The 22,621-nt window shown below is 35.8% G+C and overlaps 1 protein-coding gene across 1 annotated transcript in view; it reads left to right on the forward strand.

Annotated features, from left to right (window-relative positions):
• LOC150099515 (phosphatidate cytidylyltransferase, photoreceptor-specific-like) overlaps positions 1-22,621 on the forward strand; it is a 206,266-nt gene that overhangs the window by 138,733 nt on the left and 44,912 nt on the right. Inside the window, exon 6 of the mRNA XM_090404474.1 lies at positions 18,053-18,135. Within this exon, the coding sequence (XP_090260600.1) occupies positions 18,053-18,135 (83 nt within the window). The remainder of the gene's footprint in view (positions 1-18,052; positions 18,136-22,621) is intronic.

Genomic DNA, 22,621 nt, shown 5'->3' on the forward strand with positions numbered 1-22,621 from the left:
AACTGAATGTGCATAGCAAGTGATACTGCTGGACTTTGGGGATGGATATAAAGTTAGTGAAGTGGATAAGAAGATGGTTGATGGAGAGATATCAGAGAGAGTTTATTCAGTAGTGGAGTCCAGTAGAAGGCCTGTGACTAGTGATGCACCACAGGACTGTTCTTGGGCTGTTATTATTTAATTTGTACATTAATAATATTGAAAAGGATCTGAGAGGAACTATTCAGTTGTTTCCCAGTGATGCAAAATTGGGTAGAGCAATAGTTAATAAAGATGATGCTAAAATTTTGTAGTATGATTTGGATAGACTGGCAGTCCAGGCAAAGTACAGTGGATGTGGCAAAGTGTAAGGTTATACATTTTGGAGTGAAAAGATTACCAGCTGTCTACCACATCAATGGAACTGTTCTCCAGGAAATTGATGAAGCCAGGGATTTTGATTGTCTTAGTGGATAGAGAATTAAAGTTTAGAAGGTATATTGCAAAAGTGGCTCATCAGATTACTTGGTTATTGAAGAATACTCTGATAAGCAGAGACACCAGATTATTATACCTCTTAATAGAGCCTTGGTAAGATCCGCATTTTGACTACTGCATACGGATCTGGTCACCTGGGTTTCTTTGGGATGAGGAGGTGGAGAGGATCCAGAGGCAAGTGACCAAGATTGTAGCAGGCCTATGGAATGAACCTTATAATTATTATCATTATTACTATCCAAGACCTCCATGAAGTCAAAGGCTCATCTAGGAGGTCCTTTTATCATACACACACACACACAGCTCATCATACCGTGCTTTAAACACACTCAAATTCTCTGCAGACACCACACTCTCAGGCAAGGCATTCCAATCATTCACAACTCTGCATGCAAAAAAACCTGCTTCTCACTCCCCTGCTCACACACTCTTTATACAGTTTCCAGGAATGACCTCTGGTTCTCCCACTGTTTTCTGTAGAATATCTCCAACATTGATCCTGTAACAATCCTTTACTAACTTATAGGTCTCTATCATATCTGCCCCTCTTCCTCCTATCCACCAGACTCAGTAAATTGCATCTTTTCAATCTTTCCTCATATTCAACATTCCAGAGGTCAGAAACTACCTTAGTCAGTCGCCTCTGGGACTGACTAAGGTAGTTTCTGACTAAGGGAGTTCCAACATCTCTTCGTCTTTTTGAAAACCAGGTGACCAAATCTGGGCACAGTAGTCCTTGTGTGGCCTAATCAAAGCCTTATACAATGGAACAAGAATCTCCCTATTTCTACAAGTCAGTGTCCTCCGCATCATTCCCAGAAATCTTTGTGTTGTCTTCACAATTTTGGCAATGTGTCCCCTAAATTTCAGATCTTTATCCACTATCACCCCAAGATCTGTTATTTCCTCTACCTCCGACAGTATATCCTCACTAAGCATAAATTCTGCATCCCATCTTTGTTTCCCAAATTTTAAAACCTTACATTTTGCAACATTGAACTCGCATCCCCATTCCCATGTCCAATCACTCAATTTATTCAAGTCTTCTTGTAAGGCCACAACATCTTCCCTACTCTTCATGGTTCATCCCAACTTTGCATCATCTGCAAACAATTGAATATCTCCATCCAAATCTTCGCCAATATCATTAATATATAAGTCAAATAGTAGTGGCCCTAACCCCTGAGGCACACCACTAGTGACTTTCCTTTTCCAGGATATTGCTCCCCCATACACAACTTGCTGATACCTATCAGATAGCCAGTCTCCAATCCAATGCACTAATCTAATCTCTAATTCCATCCACTCTAGTTTGACTATCAACTTATCATACAGTAATCTATCAAAAGCCTTTGTGAAATCTAAGTGTATTTCTGTGTATCCCACTCCTCTGTCCAAGGAAGCAGTCATCTCACCACTCATCTCACCACTGTCATACCTACTTGCTTATTACAATAAGAAAGTAGATTACTAAAACATGACCTCCCTTTAGCAAATCCATGAGGTACATCAGAGATAATGCCATTGTTGTCAACCCAATTCTGGATCCTAGTTCTCACAAGCTTCTCCAACAACTTAACCACAAGGCAGGTGTCAACTCCCTGGCACATTCCTTCAGAATACGTGGTGATATATTATCAAGTCCCACAGTCTTATTAACATCAAGTTTACTCAATTCCCCCATATACCTTTTGCTTACTTACAGTCAGTCTCTCCTCCCCATCATCAACTGCTCTCAAACTCTCCATGAAGTCACATTCACAAGATTTGAAAGACCTTTATGAACTGCTCATTAAGTATCTCCACTATATTTTCCACAATAGCTGTCTTTATACCATTTTCCCCAATCAATGTCATCCTTCCATAATCATTCTTTTTTTTTTCCTGGCTACATATCGAAAGAACTCCTTAGGATTCTTTTGGGCTTCATTAACTAACTTCTGCTCATACATCACTTTTGCTACCCTTACCAACCGAGTCACCTGCCTTGCTGGTCTTTGTAATCCTCATGGAATTGATTATTACCACTTCTCTTCCATAGTGCCCTTTTTCTCTGTATTGCATGCTTAATCTCTTTATTCATCCATTTCACACCTACCCTATTTAACCTTCTGACCCTTGGAATACATTTAGACATTGCTTTTACAAGATAGTTCTTGAAAATCCCCCAAGCTGCATTGATTTCTTTTCCAGCTAATTCCTCATTCCATGCTACACCTGCAAGCTGTCTCCTGAGCTCTTCATAATCATCACCCTTATAGTTCCACATATATCCTTTTCTCACAAAGGTCCTCACACTGCTGGCAACCACCCAGGTAATCACTTCATGGTCACTCTCACCAATTGGTAGGTCATTTCTAATTACATCCTCTGATGAGTTGATCAAATCCAAGACCCTCAATCCTCATGGCCCTCTGTTACAGTATGTAACAGAGGGCACATCATTCCAGTCTATATTGCCATAATTAAAATTGTCCATAATAATCACCCTTTTCTTATTTGCTTGGCTAATTTGATTATACATTTAATAGTCACTATCATCCACATGACCAGGTCTATAACAACATCCAACCAAGTATTTCATTCTATTCACCTCTTTCTCACACCATACTGCCTCAAAACCACTGGCACTATTTCCCTCGTGCATCTTTACTTTGTATGGCCATAACTCTTTCTCTATCATCAATAGCAATCCCCCTCCCTTTTTACCTCTTCTATCCTCACGAAACACATCATACCCCTTCCATCTTTATTCCTGTCAGGATGTTGTCCTCATCTAACCATGTCTCACTTATTCCAACAATTTTTGGGTGAACAGACTCAATTAGTGCAACTATTTCATCTGCCTTGTTTCTTACACTTCTAGCATTTGTATACAAACACAACAGCTCATTCCTGGATCTACAGCTAGTTCCACTGATACAACTCATTCGATGTGATCTCTCCATGCTTGACTGCGGCCATTTCCCTTTCTGCTTATTCATTTTAGAACCATCTTCAATTCCAACTGTTTCCTCTTGATCCCAGATCATCCTATTCCTTTCCAGTCTTCACATGCTCTCACATCCTCTTGGAGCATCCACCTTTCTCACGTTGTGTACCCCTATCCACCCTGAACCTCCCCATTTCCCTATTCATCTTGCACACCCATTCTCTCATTTTCCATACTCATACCACTCACTTTCTCATTCATAACCATCTCTTTAATCTCTCCTGTCGTACCCTCCTGCTCTTTCACATCACTTCCCATTTGATCTGATTCATTCTCTGTACTCACTTCTCTACCTTCCAGCAGCAGTCTCTCCAAGCCACTCACACCAAAACCACTCAAATGCAGTCCATCACTCTTATATAGTTCATTTCATCCTTCAAACTCATTCTACACATTAACGAACTGCACTCCTTTCTCCTCACATATTTCAGCTAACATATCATTCATAATCCTTGCTCTCCACCTCATCTCACCACTGTCATACCTAAGTAACATGCTTACTATGTTATTTTTCCTATCATACTGTTCTCTTTTATCTGTCTTTATGAGGACAGGTTGAAGATTGTGGGTTACAGAAATTGGTTGAAACGCAGGACAGGGGTGATATGATTGAGATATACAAATTACTGAAGGGTTTTTACAAGATTAATATAGAGGAAATTTTTCAGAACAGGTCTTGTTACTAAGCAAGAGTGTTTAGCAGGCATGTCAGGACTAGATTTTTTGCTTGCGTTGTGGTAAATGAGTGAAACAGGTTGACAGAGTCTGTTGTGGGTGCCATGACTATGAATGAGTTCAAGACAAAGTATGATAGATACTGCACAAGTGTTGTGTAGCTTGGCATGATGTTTTGGGTCTCTCTCTCTCTCTATGAGTCTAAGGACTTCATAGAGTAGCCCATGATAATAATAATAATAATTATTATTATTATTATTATAATCAACCCAACTGATTATAATAGCATCTTGCATTTGGAACAAATGCAAGATGTTATATCCAGCCAATAATGATCAGTGAAAGGAAGGAATAGCTATAGTATTCAATATTAACATAAAGATAATCTTTATGAATAGTGAGCAAACATCAATGCTGACCACCATGTAACCTTACCTGAAAAGAAAGAATGGTCATCTTGTTCATTCTTCCTTCTGTAAAACAGACCTTGTGAGCCACTCATTCATCATACTTTTAATAATGGAATCTCTATGCACTGCTACTCTGTGGTCATTCATCACTGTTTTCTGCTTTTAATCTAATTTCCCTTTATATTCTGCTGCAATCTTTCATTCCTGTCCACCAGATGTCTAATCTCACTGAGCATATTCCTCATCTGATTTTTCATCCTGATCAACTCGTTCTTCAAATCTTACATCCTAGTAATTGCATTCTTTTTGGCTCCCATTGTCTGACTTACTTTCATTCCATCATTCATACTTTCTTTTGTACTATTGTTCATAATTTCTTTCTCTACTGCAATTATCTTTGCTTTTGTTCCATCATTCATGGTGTCTTTTGCATCTGCAATTATATTTAATTGCATTCTATCAGCCTCTTTTACATTTTCTGATAACTCACAGTTCAACAAAATATCAACCTTTCTACAGACTTCTGCCTTCTCTTTCATGAAATCTATGCTGTTAATCACATTTGATTAAGTGCAGTATGGCATAATGTGTTGAGCTCATTCATACTGCTATTGTGTTGTTCGACATAGCTATAAATTTGAAGAAAAACATCAGTAACAATCCATAAAGCTCCACAATTGTTATGTGGTTATGCAAACAATAATCATCAGTTATTAAACAAAATACTTATCCTTTCCTGAGCTGTTTTCCAACAGCCTGGCACCTTGCAACCCCCCCCCCCCAGGTGGATCCCTAACAGACCAACTTTTCTTTATGTTAAACTTATGACTCAAAATACCTTTTCCTCCACTTCTTCTTTCAAGGAACCTGAGACTTATTTGTGCCATAGGCACAAATAAGTCTTCATAAACAAAATTAAAAAAACATCACACTCAACAATGAAGATTTATTACTCAGCTTTGACATAACTGTCATTTTCATGTTGTCCCAATCAGTGACATGATTCTTCTCATACAGAACAAAATTCCACCTGATATCATTGCCCTCTTTGTCGCATACTTTGCTTTGGGTATTTTGCATAGGAAAATAATTTCTACCTGCAAAAAGAAGGTACAGCTATGGGCTCACCACTCTCCCCACCCAATAGTTAACTTTTCCATGGAGAAATTTCAGCAATGAGCTCTAGATTTAACGTCTAAAGCCCACAGTTGGCTTAGATATGTTGATGATATATTTGCCATTTGACCTCATGGCCACCAAACATTAAATACATTCTTAAGCCACCTGAACAAACAACACAAACATCCGATTTACCATCGAGATTGAAAACAATAACTCTCTTCCTTTTCTAGATGCACTTGTCACATGCCTTCCCTCAGGTTGTCTTTCCTTCATGGTCTACAAAAGACTCATACGACCATCAACACAAAAACTGGGGTTCATCAGTTTTGATGGATCAGCATCAGAAGCCTGATGCTGATCCATCATCTTAATCTCAATAAGAATGACAGTTAGTAATTCCAAGAATCTGGAAGACCAATCTGCAAGCCATATAGCATGAACATAAAGGCCTAACAATTTGCTCCTACAGTGTTAAAGAAGGAACGTTAACCAAAGATTTATAAAAAATGGCTACAACAACAAATATAGTTCACAAGATCCTTCACAATAATGATATGAAATATAAAAAAATTACAAAAATGTTATATCATACCTAAGGGGAATATCAGAAAAAATAAAACACTATATAAATACAATATTAAGGCAACTTTCAAATCTCTTGCAAAATTAAAAAATATACTGAGCTCATCCAAAGATCTCCTTCCTTACCTTGCCCACCTGGGGGTTTACAAATTCCAGTGCACCTGCAATTTACTCTGCAAAAAAAATAATGATGCCACATTAAATTTCTTCACTATGGTAAAACAGGCCTGTCAGACCATGCACTCCAAGCCTGTCATAAAATTAATTGGAAAGTCGCCAAGTCCCTGCACTGCATGAAAACTTGGTTTGAAAGAAAATTTAAGGAAGCCTGATGATGATCCATCAGCTTAATCTCAATAAGAATGATAGATAGTAATTCCAAGAATCTGGAAGACCCATCTACAATCCATATAGCATGAAGTGCATGATGGCAGAACCCCCAATACAAGAAAACCTTATGACCTTATGATAACAAGACTGTAGAGAATCATTTGATGTACACTGCTCAAAACAATTAGGGGATATTTTAGTTTCTGTCAGATAATTATAAATTTCTGCAAATAATTATAACTATTGGATACTTTATACATGAATAAATATTTCTTACTTATGGATAGGGTGTAATTGATGAGATATTTAAATAATTGATATTTCTTACAAATTTAACAAATTATACATTTTAGCGTGCACTAATTTTAACAAGAATAACAACAAGAATAGCCAAAAATGCTTTTGTTAATTTTTAATAGGGAATATGGTCTCCATTAACAGTCAAAAACAGCGATACATCTTGATTGCATGGACTGGATAAGATGATCAAAAAGTTCTTGTGGGATATTTCTCCACTCTTCTGTGAGAGCAATTTTCAGCTCTTGAAGCAATCATTTCGACAATTCTTAAGGATATTTTAAAATAAATGTGTTACATTGTAAATATTTTTATAACTTTTTAATTTACAAGAAAACCAAAATATCCCCTAATTGTTTTGATCAGCGTAGTTCCATTCCACTGTAGTTTTTTTTTTAATCATTTGTGTATTATATATTTATTACATATAATTTATTTTTTATTTTTCATGTAATTATTTATTTGTTGATCTTATTTTAATTAATTTTTTTTTCACTAGAGGTCAAGCTAGTGCAAATGATTAACAAAGCAGTTAGATTTATCTTACTTTTGTGTAGTCATATAGCTTTTGTCATTCTCATATGTATGTATGTTTTCCTGTTGACGATGATCTTGATATAGTGGTTGAAACATCAAGTGTCATTTTTCTTAATTGTAAGTAAAATAATTGTTCTAACATATGTTTCTGTCTTCATATTCCACACAATGAACAGTAACCATTGTTTTAGATAAGAGGAGTAAATGAGCAAAAGAGTTAGTGGTAGTTGTGGAAACAAATGATTTGCTGGACAGAAGGAGAATGTGATGATGGATATTAGAATTATGGAGGAGAGTGAAAGATAGCAGTGCGGTAAAACGGCATTGGTAAAACACTGAAATTTATCAGTGTTTTACCAATGATGACAAGTTGAGACAGTGAGCAGAAATCATGATTCCTTCTAGTAACAGAAACTGTTACTAGAAGGAAGTGTAATGAGTGATGTGAATAAGAGATCAGAGGAATTAAAAGTGAAGTGAATGATCAGGTGAGACTTATGTGCTTAATAGTTGCTAATGAATGAAGTGATTAATAGTGGAATTCAAGAAGGTTAGAGAATAGGAATTCAAGATGGATAAGGAAACATTGTGTGTGTTGTGGGAGAGGGGGGGGGGAGCAGACACATCATAAGGAGAGTAGATGTTAGAAGCAGTATAGTGATGATGATTTATGGTTTTAATGGGACAAGGACAGCAAAGCCATACTGCACTATATCAAAGGTTATAGCAGTCTATAAGTAAGACAATAACAAACATCCATGTCCACAGCAGGATTCAAATCCATGACCTGTTGGTTGGAGAGCAGTTATGTTAACACTCAGTCAACCAGACCAGCAACAATAGTGAATGTGTGTGTGTATGAGGATGGCTTGGGATGTAAGGAAAGTAGTTGAGCCTTGACTTCTCTTGGAAGATTCCAATAAGATAGAAAGATAGTTTTTTTTACAGTGAATATTATTACGGGTATCTCCATGGAGTCATTTGTGTTTTGTGTGTGAAAGTGATGTATTGTGATTTATATCCTGATGAAGGTATATGTGAATGAGGCAAAACACTCCTAATTAAAGTTCAGCTACCTTTATCTGTATTTGAATAGTATTTATGTACATCTAATGAAAATATGGGAAGTGTTACTAGTGTCATGCAGATAAGTAGTGGTGTTATGAAAAGTTTTTTTTTTTTTCTTAATTATATGTAGATTTTTATAATAGCACCTTGTGTGTGATAGATAGACTGGATATAATCATCATGGTATTGTGGTTCTAAAAGTGTTTTCTTGGGTTGTTGTTTTGATTAGCATGGAAGTGCTAGTTAACATTACAAAAATGGCAACAGTGGCAGTAAAGAAGCATATGCCAGCAACGTCGAAAGTCTCAATGTGGAAAGATAGTTTTTCCCTGGACTTTTCACAGTGAATATTATTATTATTATTATTGGTATCTCCATGGAGTCAGTAGACTCATCGCAGGAGACCCAAACTATCAAAACAATATCTTTCATATCTTTTCTTGAATTAATTTACAGACGACGAACTCACAATTAAGTCAGGCAATGCATTCCACTTATTCACCACCTCCAGACGAAAAACCTAGTTCTCACACCCTTGTTAACCACACTTTTCTTTAATTTCCAGGGATGACCTCTTGTTCTTCCATCACTATCACACAGCTGAAATATTTCCCCTGCATCAATTTTATAAAAACCTTTTAGTAATTTAAATGTTTCTATCATATCCCCTCTTTTCTGCCTATCAACCAGCCTCTGCAATCCACAAGCTTTCAATCTATGAATGTAGGGAGCATTTTTTACATCACTCACCAACTTAGTCACTCTCCTCTGAACCCTCTTCACAACTTCCTCATCTCCAAGGAATCCAGTGACCAGACCAGTAATTGTCTCTTAGAAGGTATATGAATTCCATTTCCTTTTTGCCACGTGATATTTCTTCCTTCCAGTCGATATCACCATAATTAAAATCCCCCATAATAATCACTAACCCTGCACTCATTTGCTGATGCATGAATTCAGTATCACCCCTGTACCTCCTGGCCTATAGCAGCAACCAACTGTATATTTGGTTGCGTTCGTCATTATTTCACACCAGATCACCTCAGATGAACTATCATTCACCTGTCTGTCCTCTTGATATACTACCTTCTTTGACTGCAACTCATCAGCTGTCATCAACAGTACTCCTCCCCCCATTCTATCTTCCCTGAAAAAATACTGTACCCATCATATTCAATTCCAGTAACTACATCTTCTGCTGACAGCCAAGTTTCACTAATGCCTACAACTTTGGTGAGATTGCACTGATTAATGCCAAAAATTCTTCCCTCTTATTTCGAATGCTTGCATTAGTATACAAAACTTGTAGATTCCCTTTAGTTCTTGTACCAGCTTTAGAACTGATATACATATCACTAATTTCAATAGTCCCATACCAATTTTTATCCATTCTATTCTGCAATTTATTCTGCAAATAAGGATCAACAAATATACATTCACTGCATAAGTTTCTCCCTCTTACACTCAACCTTTTCAATTTTAGTTTCCCTGCCCAGTTACTTCAACTTGATCAGAAAACAATAACTTCTTCAATCGCTTATGACTTTCCATGTTCAGATGCAATCCATCTCTTGCATACAGCTGTCTTTTGCCTTCAAACACACTCCAGACATCAACAAATTTCAGGCCTCTCTTTTTGCACATTCTTGCAATCATATCATTCATTATCATTGCTCATCTACTTAATTCATAATTGTCAAAACAAGGCAGCACACACACATTATCCTCCCTTTGACACTTTTCTTCTTCACGATATCTAACAATGTTCTTAAATCTTTTGCTACCCAATTAATACTACCACTCAGGTCATTTGTACCACCATAACTATCATATTTTCTGCATCATGTTGAATTGGATTTAAACGGTATTTTCTGCATTATGCCCTCTTTATTGCTAAAGCCATGTCTATTGTTTCCACCAGCCAAGCACTCCTCAGTCATACTGCTCTCTATACCCTTAATCATGGAATCACCATATATTGTACCACTCATAACCTCACTCAAATCCAAACAACACTCACGGCCTCATTTTCTACACCATTCAGCATGACTCTCACAGTTTCATTACTTTCCCCCAACGCTCTTTTATTTACTCCCTCACTTTCACGACATCTCATTTCTTCTAGACCTCTTGTGCTTTCATTCTGTTGACTCCCAATCATTACCATACTATTTATTACTTCATCATTCACCAACGACTCTCCCTTACTTAATCCTGTTCTAGTTACTTCAGCTAAAGTAATCTCCATAGTCCTAATTTCTCTAGTCAACACATTTAACTCAGTTTTAATTTCCAGAACCTTCTTACTGAGCACTTCCAATTCTTCTTGCAGGAGATGAAGGTCACTTTTCATTTTCACGAACTCCTGCCGAAGCTCTTCCACTATGGTCCTGATGTCTGCTTCCATTCCTAATTGCTCCAGTCTATCGCAACACTTCTCACATACGTCGATGTTTTCATTCTTCTCATTTAGCCAAACAGTCCACAGATCATTTACATTCTTCGGCGCATACATATAGAAGTTTCCGCAATGCATACACTGTGAAAAATCCAAAGCAGAGCCAGACTTTCATATATAAGTTCTCTGAGCCGCTGACATGCGCCTCTTGTTGAATGTATAACATGTAGCTCAACATGATCGCCACATTCACTAGTGACACTAGCGTCACCAATAATAATCATATATTATTATTATTATTATTATTATTATATAGACAACTCCATGAAGTCCTTCATCAGGGAGACCATAAATATCATGACAAGCACTATCCAACATTTGTGCGGTATCTATCATACTTTGTTTTGAACTCATTCTCAGTCATATCACCTACAACAGACTCTGGCAACCTATTCCACCCATTCACCAATCTCCAAGCAAAATCAAACCTAGTTCTAAAACCCTTGCTAACTACACTCTTGCTCCAGACCTGTTCTGAAAAATTTCCTCTGTATTAATCTTGTAAAAACTCTTCAGTAATTTGTATATCTCAATAACATAACCCCTTTTCTGCCTGTTAACCCAGTTTCTGTAACACACAAATCTTCAACCTGTTCTCATAAGATTTCTATCTAAAATTTCTATCTTTTGCCTCCCTCCTAAAGAATTCTCTGCCCACCTTTTAAAAAAAATCCAGGTGTAAAATTCACACACCTCTTGCCTCACCGATAATTCTCGCACATCTCTCTCTATCCCCACATTTCCAACTCCACTTCCTTTCAGTCATATTTAACAGCAGATAAATGTATATCGCCATATGGCTGATGCCACTGAATAAGAAGACAACCAGCAACATCCTACAAAGGTATGTCTGAATTATTATTCCTATATATTCATATATCTGTCTTTAAAACATCAGTAATGCCCTAAAAATTGAGTAAAAAGCTAATGACATTATAAAAAGGGATACTCCTAAACAAAAACAGGCTAAATAGCCATAAAAATAATATTCATTTAGAGGAGTAACATATAAATTTTTTTCAGAAATAATACTTATAACAGCTGGTAATGTTTTCATCTCAAAATGCATAACCTTACACTTTGTCACATGCAACAATTGTTTTATGTATGCATCCAAAAATGTTAAAGATTTATGGATTATTAGATTAAATGATAAGAAGGAACATATTATAGTGTGTGAGAAGTACAATGGAAGGTTAGAGTGTTCCAAAAATGAGAATGGTGTTATTAGGAATAATTAGAAAATAGACGGAAGTGCTTTAAAGAGTCAGGTTAGACATATAGAAGAGGAAATTGACTGTTTAAAGAAACAGTCAGTTTCCTCAGGTTAATAAGAAGAAGCAAGTATCTAAAGATTGTAGGGTTCAAAAATCAGAGTTAGGATCAGGAAAACAGGGATGGTCAGATCAAAGAGAGAAGTGCACTATATCAGAGAGAGAGAGAGAGTACAGAATGTGTGTTGTTGATGGGATGGTCTCAAAGAGTGGAGAATTGCTATGTTCAGATACTAATATACTGAGTATCAGAAATAAAGGGACTGAGTTTGTAGCATTGATTGAATCGGTATGCCTAAAGATAATTGGCATAAGTGAAACTTGGTTGACTGAGGATGATATACTCTCAGGACTTGAAATGAGAGGGTATGGAATTTTCTGAAAGGATAGGATGTGAAGAGAGGAGAGGGAGTATTGTTAATGATAGCAGAGGAATTGTGTCCAAGAGTGGAAGTGGAAAATAGTAGTAGGCATGAAGATTTTGAAGCTATTTGGTTCAGTTGAATAGTATATCTAATAGGATGTTGTTATAGGCCAGAGAATGTGGAGAGTACTAATAGTGAAATGTTTAGAAAATTAGTTGGGCAATTAAAGCAATATGATCCTAATGGAAGATTTTAATTAATTATAGGAATGTGAATTGGAAAGAAGTGATAGTGTATGGTAACATGGAGAGTGAATTTGTTGAGTTTCTGCAGGATAACTATCTAAAGCAGCATGTGATGGAAGCAACACGAAGTTTACCGGTGTTAGATGATTTGATGATATCTTCACAGGATGTGGTTGTGAATGAAGTATCAGCACTGCCACCTGTTGAAGATATTCAAGCAGGAAAAGGTGATCAAGATGGTCTATATGTGAAACTGTAAGGTGGGTGATTATGAGAAGCTCCGTAGTCAACTGGCATCAATACATTGAGATGATTGTGTTGAATAGATGTTGACAGTGCAGGGGAAATGATAATGCAGCATCTAACTCAAAAAGTATACCAAACTGGATACCAAGAGTTAAGGGAATAAATAGAATAGGAGTGAGATGTATGAACAGTGAAATCAAGCATGCAGCGTTACAAAAGTAGGTATACAAGACAGTTTAATAGTGAACAGATGCATGAAGAATATAAACTACAGGTCAGAAAAGTGAGAAGCATGGTTAAAAAAGGAAAAGGATTGGCTAGTCAGGTCAAAGCTAATCTAAAGGAATTTTTCTGCTATGTGGCAAGAAAGAGAAAAATAATTATGGTAGGTTGACTCTGGTGGATAGTTATGGTAATAAAGTAACCATCCTGATCCTGATTATGCTCATGTGTAGACTCACACTTCAATGTGCAGCATTTGAAACCAAAATCCTACAGAATAGGCTGGTTAATCCTTATTCTGGAGTGTGTTATGTGTGTGTGTTCATAGAAGCCAGTTTGTTTGTTTTGAGTGACAAAAATCCAAGTTTCCAGGAGAAAAACCTTCCACCTCTGTATGAGACTGGCTAACCCACTATTTGATTGAAAATCTGATAAAAGTTTCTCATATCATAGATTGGATTCGAACCTGGATCTTTCCAACTAAAGGGCTCATCTAAACCAACTGAGCTATGGGGGCTCAGAATAACTATAGTAAACCATATAGTGGAATTATTTAATGAACACTTCATTAGTGTATATCATAGTAGTGTGAGTGATGCTATTCAACATATAGAAGGGAGGCAAGGATTAGGAGAATTAAATGTGAAAGAATCAGAGGAATATCAAGTGTTGCTTGGGTTAGATGTTAATAAGGCTGTGGGGAAGGATGACACATCACTTCATATATTTAAAGAATGTGCAAAAGAGTTAGCCATACTCTTGACCTGTTTATTTAATGAAAGTCTTGCAGTGGTGAAGGTTCCTAAGGAGTGGAAAGAATGCAAAATAATACTCCTCCACAGGCATGGTTCTAGAACAGAAGTTTCCAATTATAGACTGGTCTGTACATTTCTAGTTGTGATCAATGTTGGAAAAATTGTTTAGAAATAGAATACAGGATTGGGTTGATGGACATAAGATTCTGTATGATAGCATGAGTTTGTGAAGGGCAGTTCTTGTTTTAGCAATTTGCTTACATTTTATGATAAGGTGATGAATGCATTGGATAAGGGAGATTCATATATAGTGATTTTCTTGGACTCACAAAGGCATTCAATAGATTACCACATAGCAGATTGGTGTATAAGCTGCAGAAGATGGGATTAGATTACAGTTTAGATGGATTGAAGATTGGAGCAGTCTCAGAAAAGGAAAATGACCAGTGGCATGCCTCAGGGCTCTGTGCTTGGATCCCTATTAACTTATTTGTTAATGATATTTCATGTAGATTGACTGGGGATCTTCAAATGTTTGCAGTGATCCAAAGCTAGGTGTAATTCTTAGGAGTAGTGCTGATGTTAATTCTCTACAATCTACAGGAAGATTTGAGTAGACTTTTTAGCTTGGACAAATGAGTGGGGTTGCAGTTTTAATATTAATAAATTTAATATTAATAATACAATACATAGTCTTATACAGAGATATAAGACTATGTATTGTATTGGTGCAACTGTACTTAAGGAAGTGGATGAGATTTGGGATCTTGGAGTGATGGTAAACAGCACACAGAAGTTCTGAGGGCACATCACGAGTGTTGCAAAGACTGCACGTTGTATTGCTGCTATGATAAAATGTACATTGCCATGTAGGAAGAAAGTGATTGTGCCTCTATATTAGACATTGATCAGACCACGAATGGACTACTGTGTTAAAATTTCATCACCTAGTTTTCATTATGATGTGGAAACACTAGAGAGGGTCCAAAGACAAATGACCAAAGTGATATCTGGACTCTGGAGTGTTGATTATGAAAAGTGTTTGAGGGAATGTAGATTACAGAGATTGGTGGATAGAAGGAAAAGAGGAAATATGATTATTTTTTGGATTTATATATAGGATTATTTTTTGTAAGATAGTGCACCATACTTTTGAAACTACAATGGTATCTTGCTAATCCGAACTAATAAAAACCATAAGAAAGATTCCGGTAATTGGACCACATGTTTATTAAGGTAAATAACATTTACCTTAATAAACATTTTTTGAAGATCTGTGTTAAATATTGAAATTCTTCATTTCTCTATTTTTCTGTGCTGGAAATATTATAAGCTCTGTCCCTCAAGGTTTTAATTAAACTTATTTTTTGCAAGGGATGGTGGTGTGAGGTGCATTAAGAAATCTTTCTGTGTTGGTGGGTTTTCTATAGATGGAGAAGGATAATTTATTATCTTTTTCATCGACTTCTATTAGGACATCAAGAAAGGGAAATTTTTTATGTTCTTCTTGTTCCAAAGTAAACTTTATGTTGTTGTCTATATTATTCAGGTAATCTGGTAAACTTCTTTTTTGATCAAAAGAAACATAATTTAATTTAAAATTTTAATGTAGTGCTTCACGAAAAAGAAAAACAAAGACAATATCTAGATTACACCAAAGTAGTAATTAAACTTTCTTCAAGAATCCTATCAAGAACAGAAAAGAATCTACTTCTGAAAGGTTTTAACTTTGCTTTAACATCACGCTACTTACCAAAAATTGACATCATAGCTCAAATAGAAAAAGGAATACGAAATTTGCCTGGTGATACATCAGATCTCATCTATATACAGAGCACAGCATTGCTATTACAAAGCAAATTACCACCCAGGAACCTTCCTTACACAGAATACACAGCCCTCAAAGAACCAAAATCAGACAAAAATATTGTTATAATTAAGGCAGATAAAGGGAATACAACGATAGTTTTGAACTCTGAGGATTATAACAAAAAAATGAAACTCTTCTTGAAGATTCTAATACCTATACACCTTTAGACAGAGATCCCACCTGGCAAGCTCACAATAAAACCAATGATCTAGTTAAAAAGATACCCAATTGGACTGAAGAACTAAAAAGAACTCTACAATCAAAACACCCATTAGTTCCAAGAATATAGGGTGTACCAAAAATACACAAGACAGGTATTCCTTTAAGACTGATAATGGATGGAAGAGACTCTCTGACCTCGAATTTGGAAAAACACCTCACCAACATGATTTTACCACACATAGGAAAAACAACATCTTTCATTAAGAACAGTGCACATTTTATTGAGAAGGTAAAAGATATATGCATAGGACCTTCAGACAGCTTAGCAAGTTTGGATGTAATCAGCCTGTTTACAAATGTTCCCAGAAATGAAACAGTGAATCTCCTTGAAGACCTTTTTCCTCTGGACATCGTAGAACTTTATAAACATTGTATAAAAAATACTTTTTTCATATCAAGACAAATTTTGGGAACAAAAAGAAGGGCTGGCTGTGGGCCAGTCTGAATGAAAAAACTCCAAAAAGGAGTTCTTTCATTTCTTTGTAAAAAAGCTGATTTTGTTTTGCTTCTTGGAAGCTCAACTTTTTTCGAATGCTTCTTCTCAGAGCCTCATTAGCAACAAAATTTTGTGGAATGGTGTATCATTCTGCTTAGCCCATTACACATATTAAAACCTCTTCATGTTTTATTTTTTTTTCTTAGAGTTCTTTATCGTCATTATCATTGTCTTCTAATTCATTCTTTATCGTCATATTTACAATTTCAGTATTTGATTTGATTTTGAATTCATTTTCGGTTCTACCTGTAATCCACTCCGTAACATCTGTTTGTGAAATTTCAATATCTGGATTTTTATTTTTAATTAATCGCACTTACTAAAACAATCGATCATCATTCACTGAAAACGTGCGAAAACACAAAACAATAAACGACAACTCAGACAACGCTTCATTTCAATAACCAAAGAAAAACTGAGCATTATATACAACCGTCTTTAGGCTAAGTCGTCATTGTTGTTGTTGAAGGAACATAGAGATACACAAACATTGTGCAATAGTGGTGACTAATCAGTTCATTAATGACAGCAGTGATTCATGCTGATAATACAGTATATACTGTACAGTATAAAAAAGCAAATGTGAATACACAATAAATCAAAATAGGCCTACAGTATAACTATACAATTGACGGTATGAAAAAAAATACTATACTGTAATAATAATAAAATAAATAATAATAGTTAAAATAATAATTATTAAATAAAAATAATATTATACAAAATAATAATACTTAATAAATAAAAGTTTTTTTTCTTTCAAACCGCATTTCGGATTACTGGATGGTTCGGATTAGCGAGATACCACTGCATTTGATTTGAAGTTGCATATATACTAAAAGATTTTATAAATTGTTCACAAAACATCTTTCCTGTTACAGTTTGCATGGACTCATGTTACCTTATTGATAGACCTTCCAGTTCGTTAATGGATTCTTTCAGATTAATACAGGGAGAATTATAAAAAGAGTGGATGTTAAGATGGGAAGAATGAGAGGGCCATCCCTGGAAGTTGTATAAAGATGTGATGAAGAATGGTATGAGTAGTAGACTTTTTAAATGGAGAGTTGTTGGTGAGTGAAATGCATTGCCAGAGTGCATTATGAACAGGGAGTGTAAATAACTTTTAAGTTCATGATGATAGGCATGTTACTGGTTGAATGGGCCTTCTGTGATGAGTCTATTGACTCCATGGAAGCTACCAAAATAATAATAATATATGTTTAAATATTTGTCTGAAAATAAAGTATATCTTACAGTAATTGTGGTCATTACAGATTTTAAAAAATATTCCTAAATGTATAGGATCGGTTTTTGTAAGATAGTGCACTATACTTTTGAAACTATTTGAAGTTACACATATACTGAAAGATTTTATGAATGTTCACAAAACAACTTACGTATTGCAGTTTGCATGGACTCATGTCACCTTGTTGATTGTCGTTACCCAGTCTTATCTCATTATGCAGAATATGTTTGAGGGACTTATATGGTAAGTTTCATTCATTTCTTTCAATCAATCCTTTTTTTTTAAACTATAATTTGTGAAATGTTTGTCTAACAGCATTTCCTCTTGGTTATCAGTAAATTTGCTTCTGTGTCATTTACTATGCAGTAATTTTTTTAGTTTGAGTGCACAATGACATTTTCATGCTAGCTTTGGTTTGTTTTGTTTGATAAGCATGATGGCCAAAGGAACTATGAGGCTCACTATATTATGTCTGTTTACTTCGTATATTCTAGAATTTACTTTCTTCTGGGAGAACAACAGAAAAAATGCTGTCATTTTTATGTGACCAGCTAGCACTCATCTTCAGTTGAAAAGTCCTTATGACTGTTCCTCGATTCATGGATGGAATTCAAATATTGAAGTCTTTCTGACCGAAGAAAACGTTATGGTATCCTTGCAGTTTGACTGCTAATAGACACAACAGTACTATCAAAATTTTTTCAGAATTTTAGATAAACTTTCTGTCAGCGTTACACAATGATCAGCAATCATTATGAATAATTATGGAGACACACTGCTGTGTTTAAGAAGTTACTTTAATTAAAATGTAAATAAAATTCAACATTTCAATCTTTATATGAAGGTCATCTTCTGGCATAAACACCTAGAACAAAAATGATATTAAAGTAACTGATATAACCACAAGAAAGAACATATCTTAAAACCCTTTAACTCCTGTATTTCATCCAATTGTAATAATTGTTCTTTTTCTTTTAGGATATATGTAAGAAGACATAAGATGACTTCAATTCCTTCATGGTGATTATGACAATTTTTCAGCACACACATGCACAACAGATAATAAGCTACATTGGTACACACTACAGTGGGCTGAGGATAACTGCTTGGTTAACAGTTGACCATAGCCTACCACGCACAACAGATAATGTTGTGCATGGTAGGCAATCAAGCTACATTGGTACACACTACAGTGGGCTGAGGATAACTGCTTGGTTAACAGTTGACCATAGCCTACCCTCTGGTGAAATGTCAAATTTTATTTTAATTTGAATTCAGTTAAGTTCTTAAACCTGGTAGTGTCTCCATAATTATTCATAATGATTACTTATTACCATGTAACCCTGAAAGAAATAATCATCATAATCTATGGATATTTGACCCACAAGTGTAACATAACCACTGTGGTAAGCTTAGGATCAGGATGTTGGTCGATTGGTAGAGCCTCTGCTACTAATGGCTCATGCAAAAAGTTAAGCAAGTTTGAGTGCGGTTAGTAGTTGGAAGGGATTCAGTTGTTCGATGCTGTTGGCACACTCTCCCTTGATGAATCTTTGGACTCCCTGGAGGTGTCACATAATAATAATAATAATTTCTGTTTTGGTTAATTGACTAGTCTTTTTAAAACATTGTAGAGACAGTAATTTCATATCCAACTGCATCAAGCAAAAAAAAAAGAAGAAAATTTCATGTTAGCCAAATTGCTCTGCATCTATACATGATCAATCATCATAATAAAATTACTGACATGTACCCTCAAGGGGTGTGCAGAATATTATGATAGTACTACATGAAAAACTTACATTACTACTAACTTCCTATCAACAATTTTCCTCCAAATTTCTGTTATCTGTCATGACTCCAACATTATCAGAATCTTATATTTCGGTCTTCTAATATACTTTTTACTGTATCAATTCACCTACATCTTGGTCTTCCTCTGGGTCTTTTTCCTGCCAACCTGGTAGAGAAAACTTATTTTGCTAATCTTTCCTCTCCCATTCTGTTTTAAGTGATCATACCATCTGAGTTTAGCTCTGCTGACACATTCCTAGATGCTTACAATGTCAAGTTCTTTCCTAATATCCTCATTTTTAATATGATATTGCTGTTGATGCTATCTGTTCACTCCCTCTAATCTTTCTCAGAACTCTCATATCTGTGGTCTTCAGTCTTTGGTCAAGTGTTTTATTTCATGTGCATCTATACTTGTATGGAAAAAAAGTTTTATTAAGAGAACAAATTATGATTATTATTATTACGTAACACCTCCAGGGAGTCCAAAGACTCATCGAGGGAGGGCACCTACTCTATCACCGACCACTCAACAGAAATTTTCTCCCTTGCCCAAAATCAAGCTTTAAAGTTGAAAATTTATCTGAGTGCTACATAAATCCAGATATTTGGGAGAATAACCAACAACTTGGCAAAGCACAACCTGGATAAAAACAAAGAAAATACTTATAGCTAAATTTGAAAATCTTCAACAACTGGATATATAGTATGGAAGTCAGCAAAGAACTTGGAAGCAGTAGACCAAAGGAAGGAACAACCAACCACAAGCAAGCAGCATGAATAGTAGCCAACTTCCAACAAACAACAACCCTGTCATCAATCTCCCCAACCATTCATTCAACGATGGTGAAGTTGCACTTCTGGAAAAAGGATTAAACTTTTCAATTAAACCATGGCCAGCTGATCAATTAGATTTTATTTGTCACATAGAAAGAGAAATATAATCCCTTCCTGCTATTATTATTATTATTATTGTACCAGGCAGCTTCATGGATTTCGAAGACTCATCATGGGAGACCAAAGTAATCTATCATATCTCTCCTTGAATCCATTAACAGACAAAGCACTCACAACTGACTCTGGCAACCCATTTAACTCATTCACAGCTTTCCAAGCAAAAAATTTAGTCCTCACACTCCTACTAACCACACCTTTATTCAATTTCCAGGGATGACCCTTTGTTCTGGCCCCTCTAGCCAAGTGGTGAAACATTTCTCCTGCATCAATCCTGTGCAATCCTTTAAGCAACTTAAATATTTCTATCATATCCTTTCTTTTTCTCTGTTTTCTTTGTCTTGTGCACAAGTCCTGAATGAGTGGAAGGAAGGTAAAATTGTTCCAATTCACAAAGGTGATGATAAGAGTAAAAATTATAGGCTCATTTTGTGTGTCTGAAGTTGTGGTTATGGTATTGGATAGACTAGTGAGAGCTAGGAAATGGAAGTGGATTGATAACAGTATTGCCAATTAACTTATATACTATAACAAGGTGACAAAGGCATTGGACAAGGGAAATGCATATACAGTGGTATAGATTTTGCAAAGGCTTTTGATGGACTGTCGCACAACAAGTTGATAACTAAATTGGAACAGATGTGATCAGATACTGGATTAGTGAGTTAGACAGTCGATTACCTGTCAGAGATAGGTATTAACAAGCTGTGTATGGGGTGCAATATTCTGAATGAGGAAGATCACTGATGATGTGCTACAGGACTCTGTTTTAGAGCCATTGTTGACTTTCTATTCTTGATATTGAATTGGAGATATCTAGCTGTTTGTAGATGATGCAGAATTGGGCAGAATGGTGACGAGTCAAGATGTTAATACTTTATGGGATGATCTGAATAGATTGTATAAGTGGAACTATCAGTCCTATAAATTAAAGATACCAAGAAATTATATACTTGGTTTAATCCTTTATCCATTATGGAAAGGTCACTACCCAGACCGGTTTCAACCTTTATTGAAGTCTCATCAGTGGGAGCCAGCCCCAGAGGTGATTCTACATGTCTGTAACGATATGTGCTTTGCATTATGGGATACTAAGGCAAGTGATGTGAAGTCATTAGCTTCTATATACGAGTTGCCCCAGTCCTGAAAATAGTTTAGACAAACTCTGCTTGCTTACACTTGGATAAAGGATTAAATCAAATATATAATTTCTTGGTATCTTTAATTTATATCAGTTCCATGTTGAAAATTGTTTAATTCCTGAAATTTGGTAGACAAGAATGGCATGCAAAGTATAGATTTGATTGGAAAATTTTGAAGGAGGTAGAGGAGATGAGAGATCTGGGAGGTGGTGAATGGGGGAGCTAAAGTTTAGGGGGTTACGTCGCACAAGTTGGGATGTCATTACATTGGATTATGGCAATAATGCATAGGATATTGACATGCAGAAATAAAGAGGTGACCAAATCTGTGCACAGTAATCCATGAGGCCTTGATTTGTGAATGATAATTGATATCATTTGTTTATTATTATAAATTATTATTAACAGATTCAGTCCTGGTTTTCATGGAAATGGAGATATCTGGTAAATAGTATCTAGTGTTTGAAATGTGGGGTATGAAGACAGATTGAGATAATGCAGTTTGCAAAGCATTGCAAATAGAATGAAGAGAGGATTTTATGATTGAGAACACATAAATTCATAGGAGTTGTTACCAAGTTAACATGGAAGAAATTTTTCATAAATTTAGAGAAAGAGATGGTGGGGGGGGAGTAGAACAAGAGTCTGTCACCAAAAACTATATAAGGAAGGTGTGAGCAAGGGAATGAGGTCAGTTCTTTACGTGAGTGGTTGGTGAATGGGATGCATTACCTGAGAGTGTGGTGAATGAGTTTAAGCATGGTCTAGAGTCTTTTGACTGTATGGAGATCTTGTGTTAATAATAATAATAATAATAATAATTGAAACTTAAAGCAACA

This window comes from Typopeltis vanoorti, chromosome 14, assembly GCF_054136105.1.
Source record: "Typopeltis vanoorti isolate ZY-2024b chromosome 14, IOZ_Tvanoo_1.0, whole genome shotgun sequence".
NCBI lineage: Eukaryota > Metazoa > Arthropoda > Arachnida > Uropygi > Thelyphonidae > Typopeltis > Typopeltis vanoorti.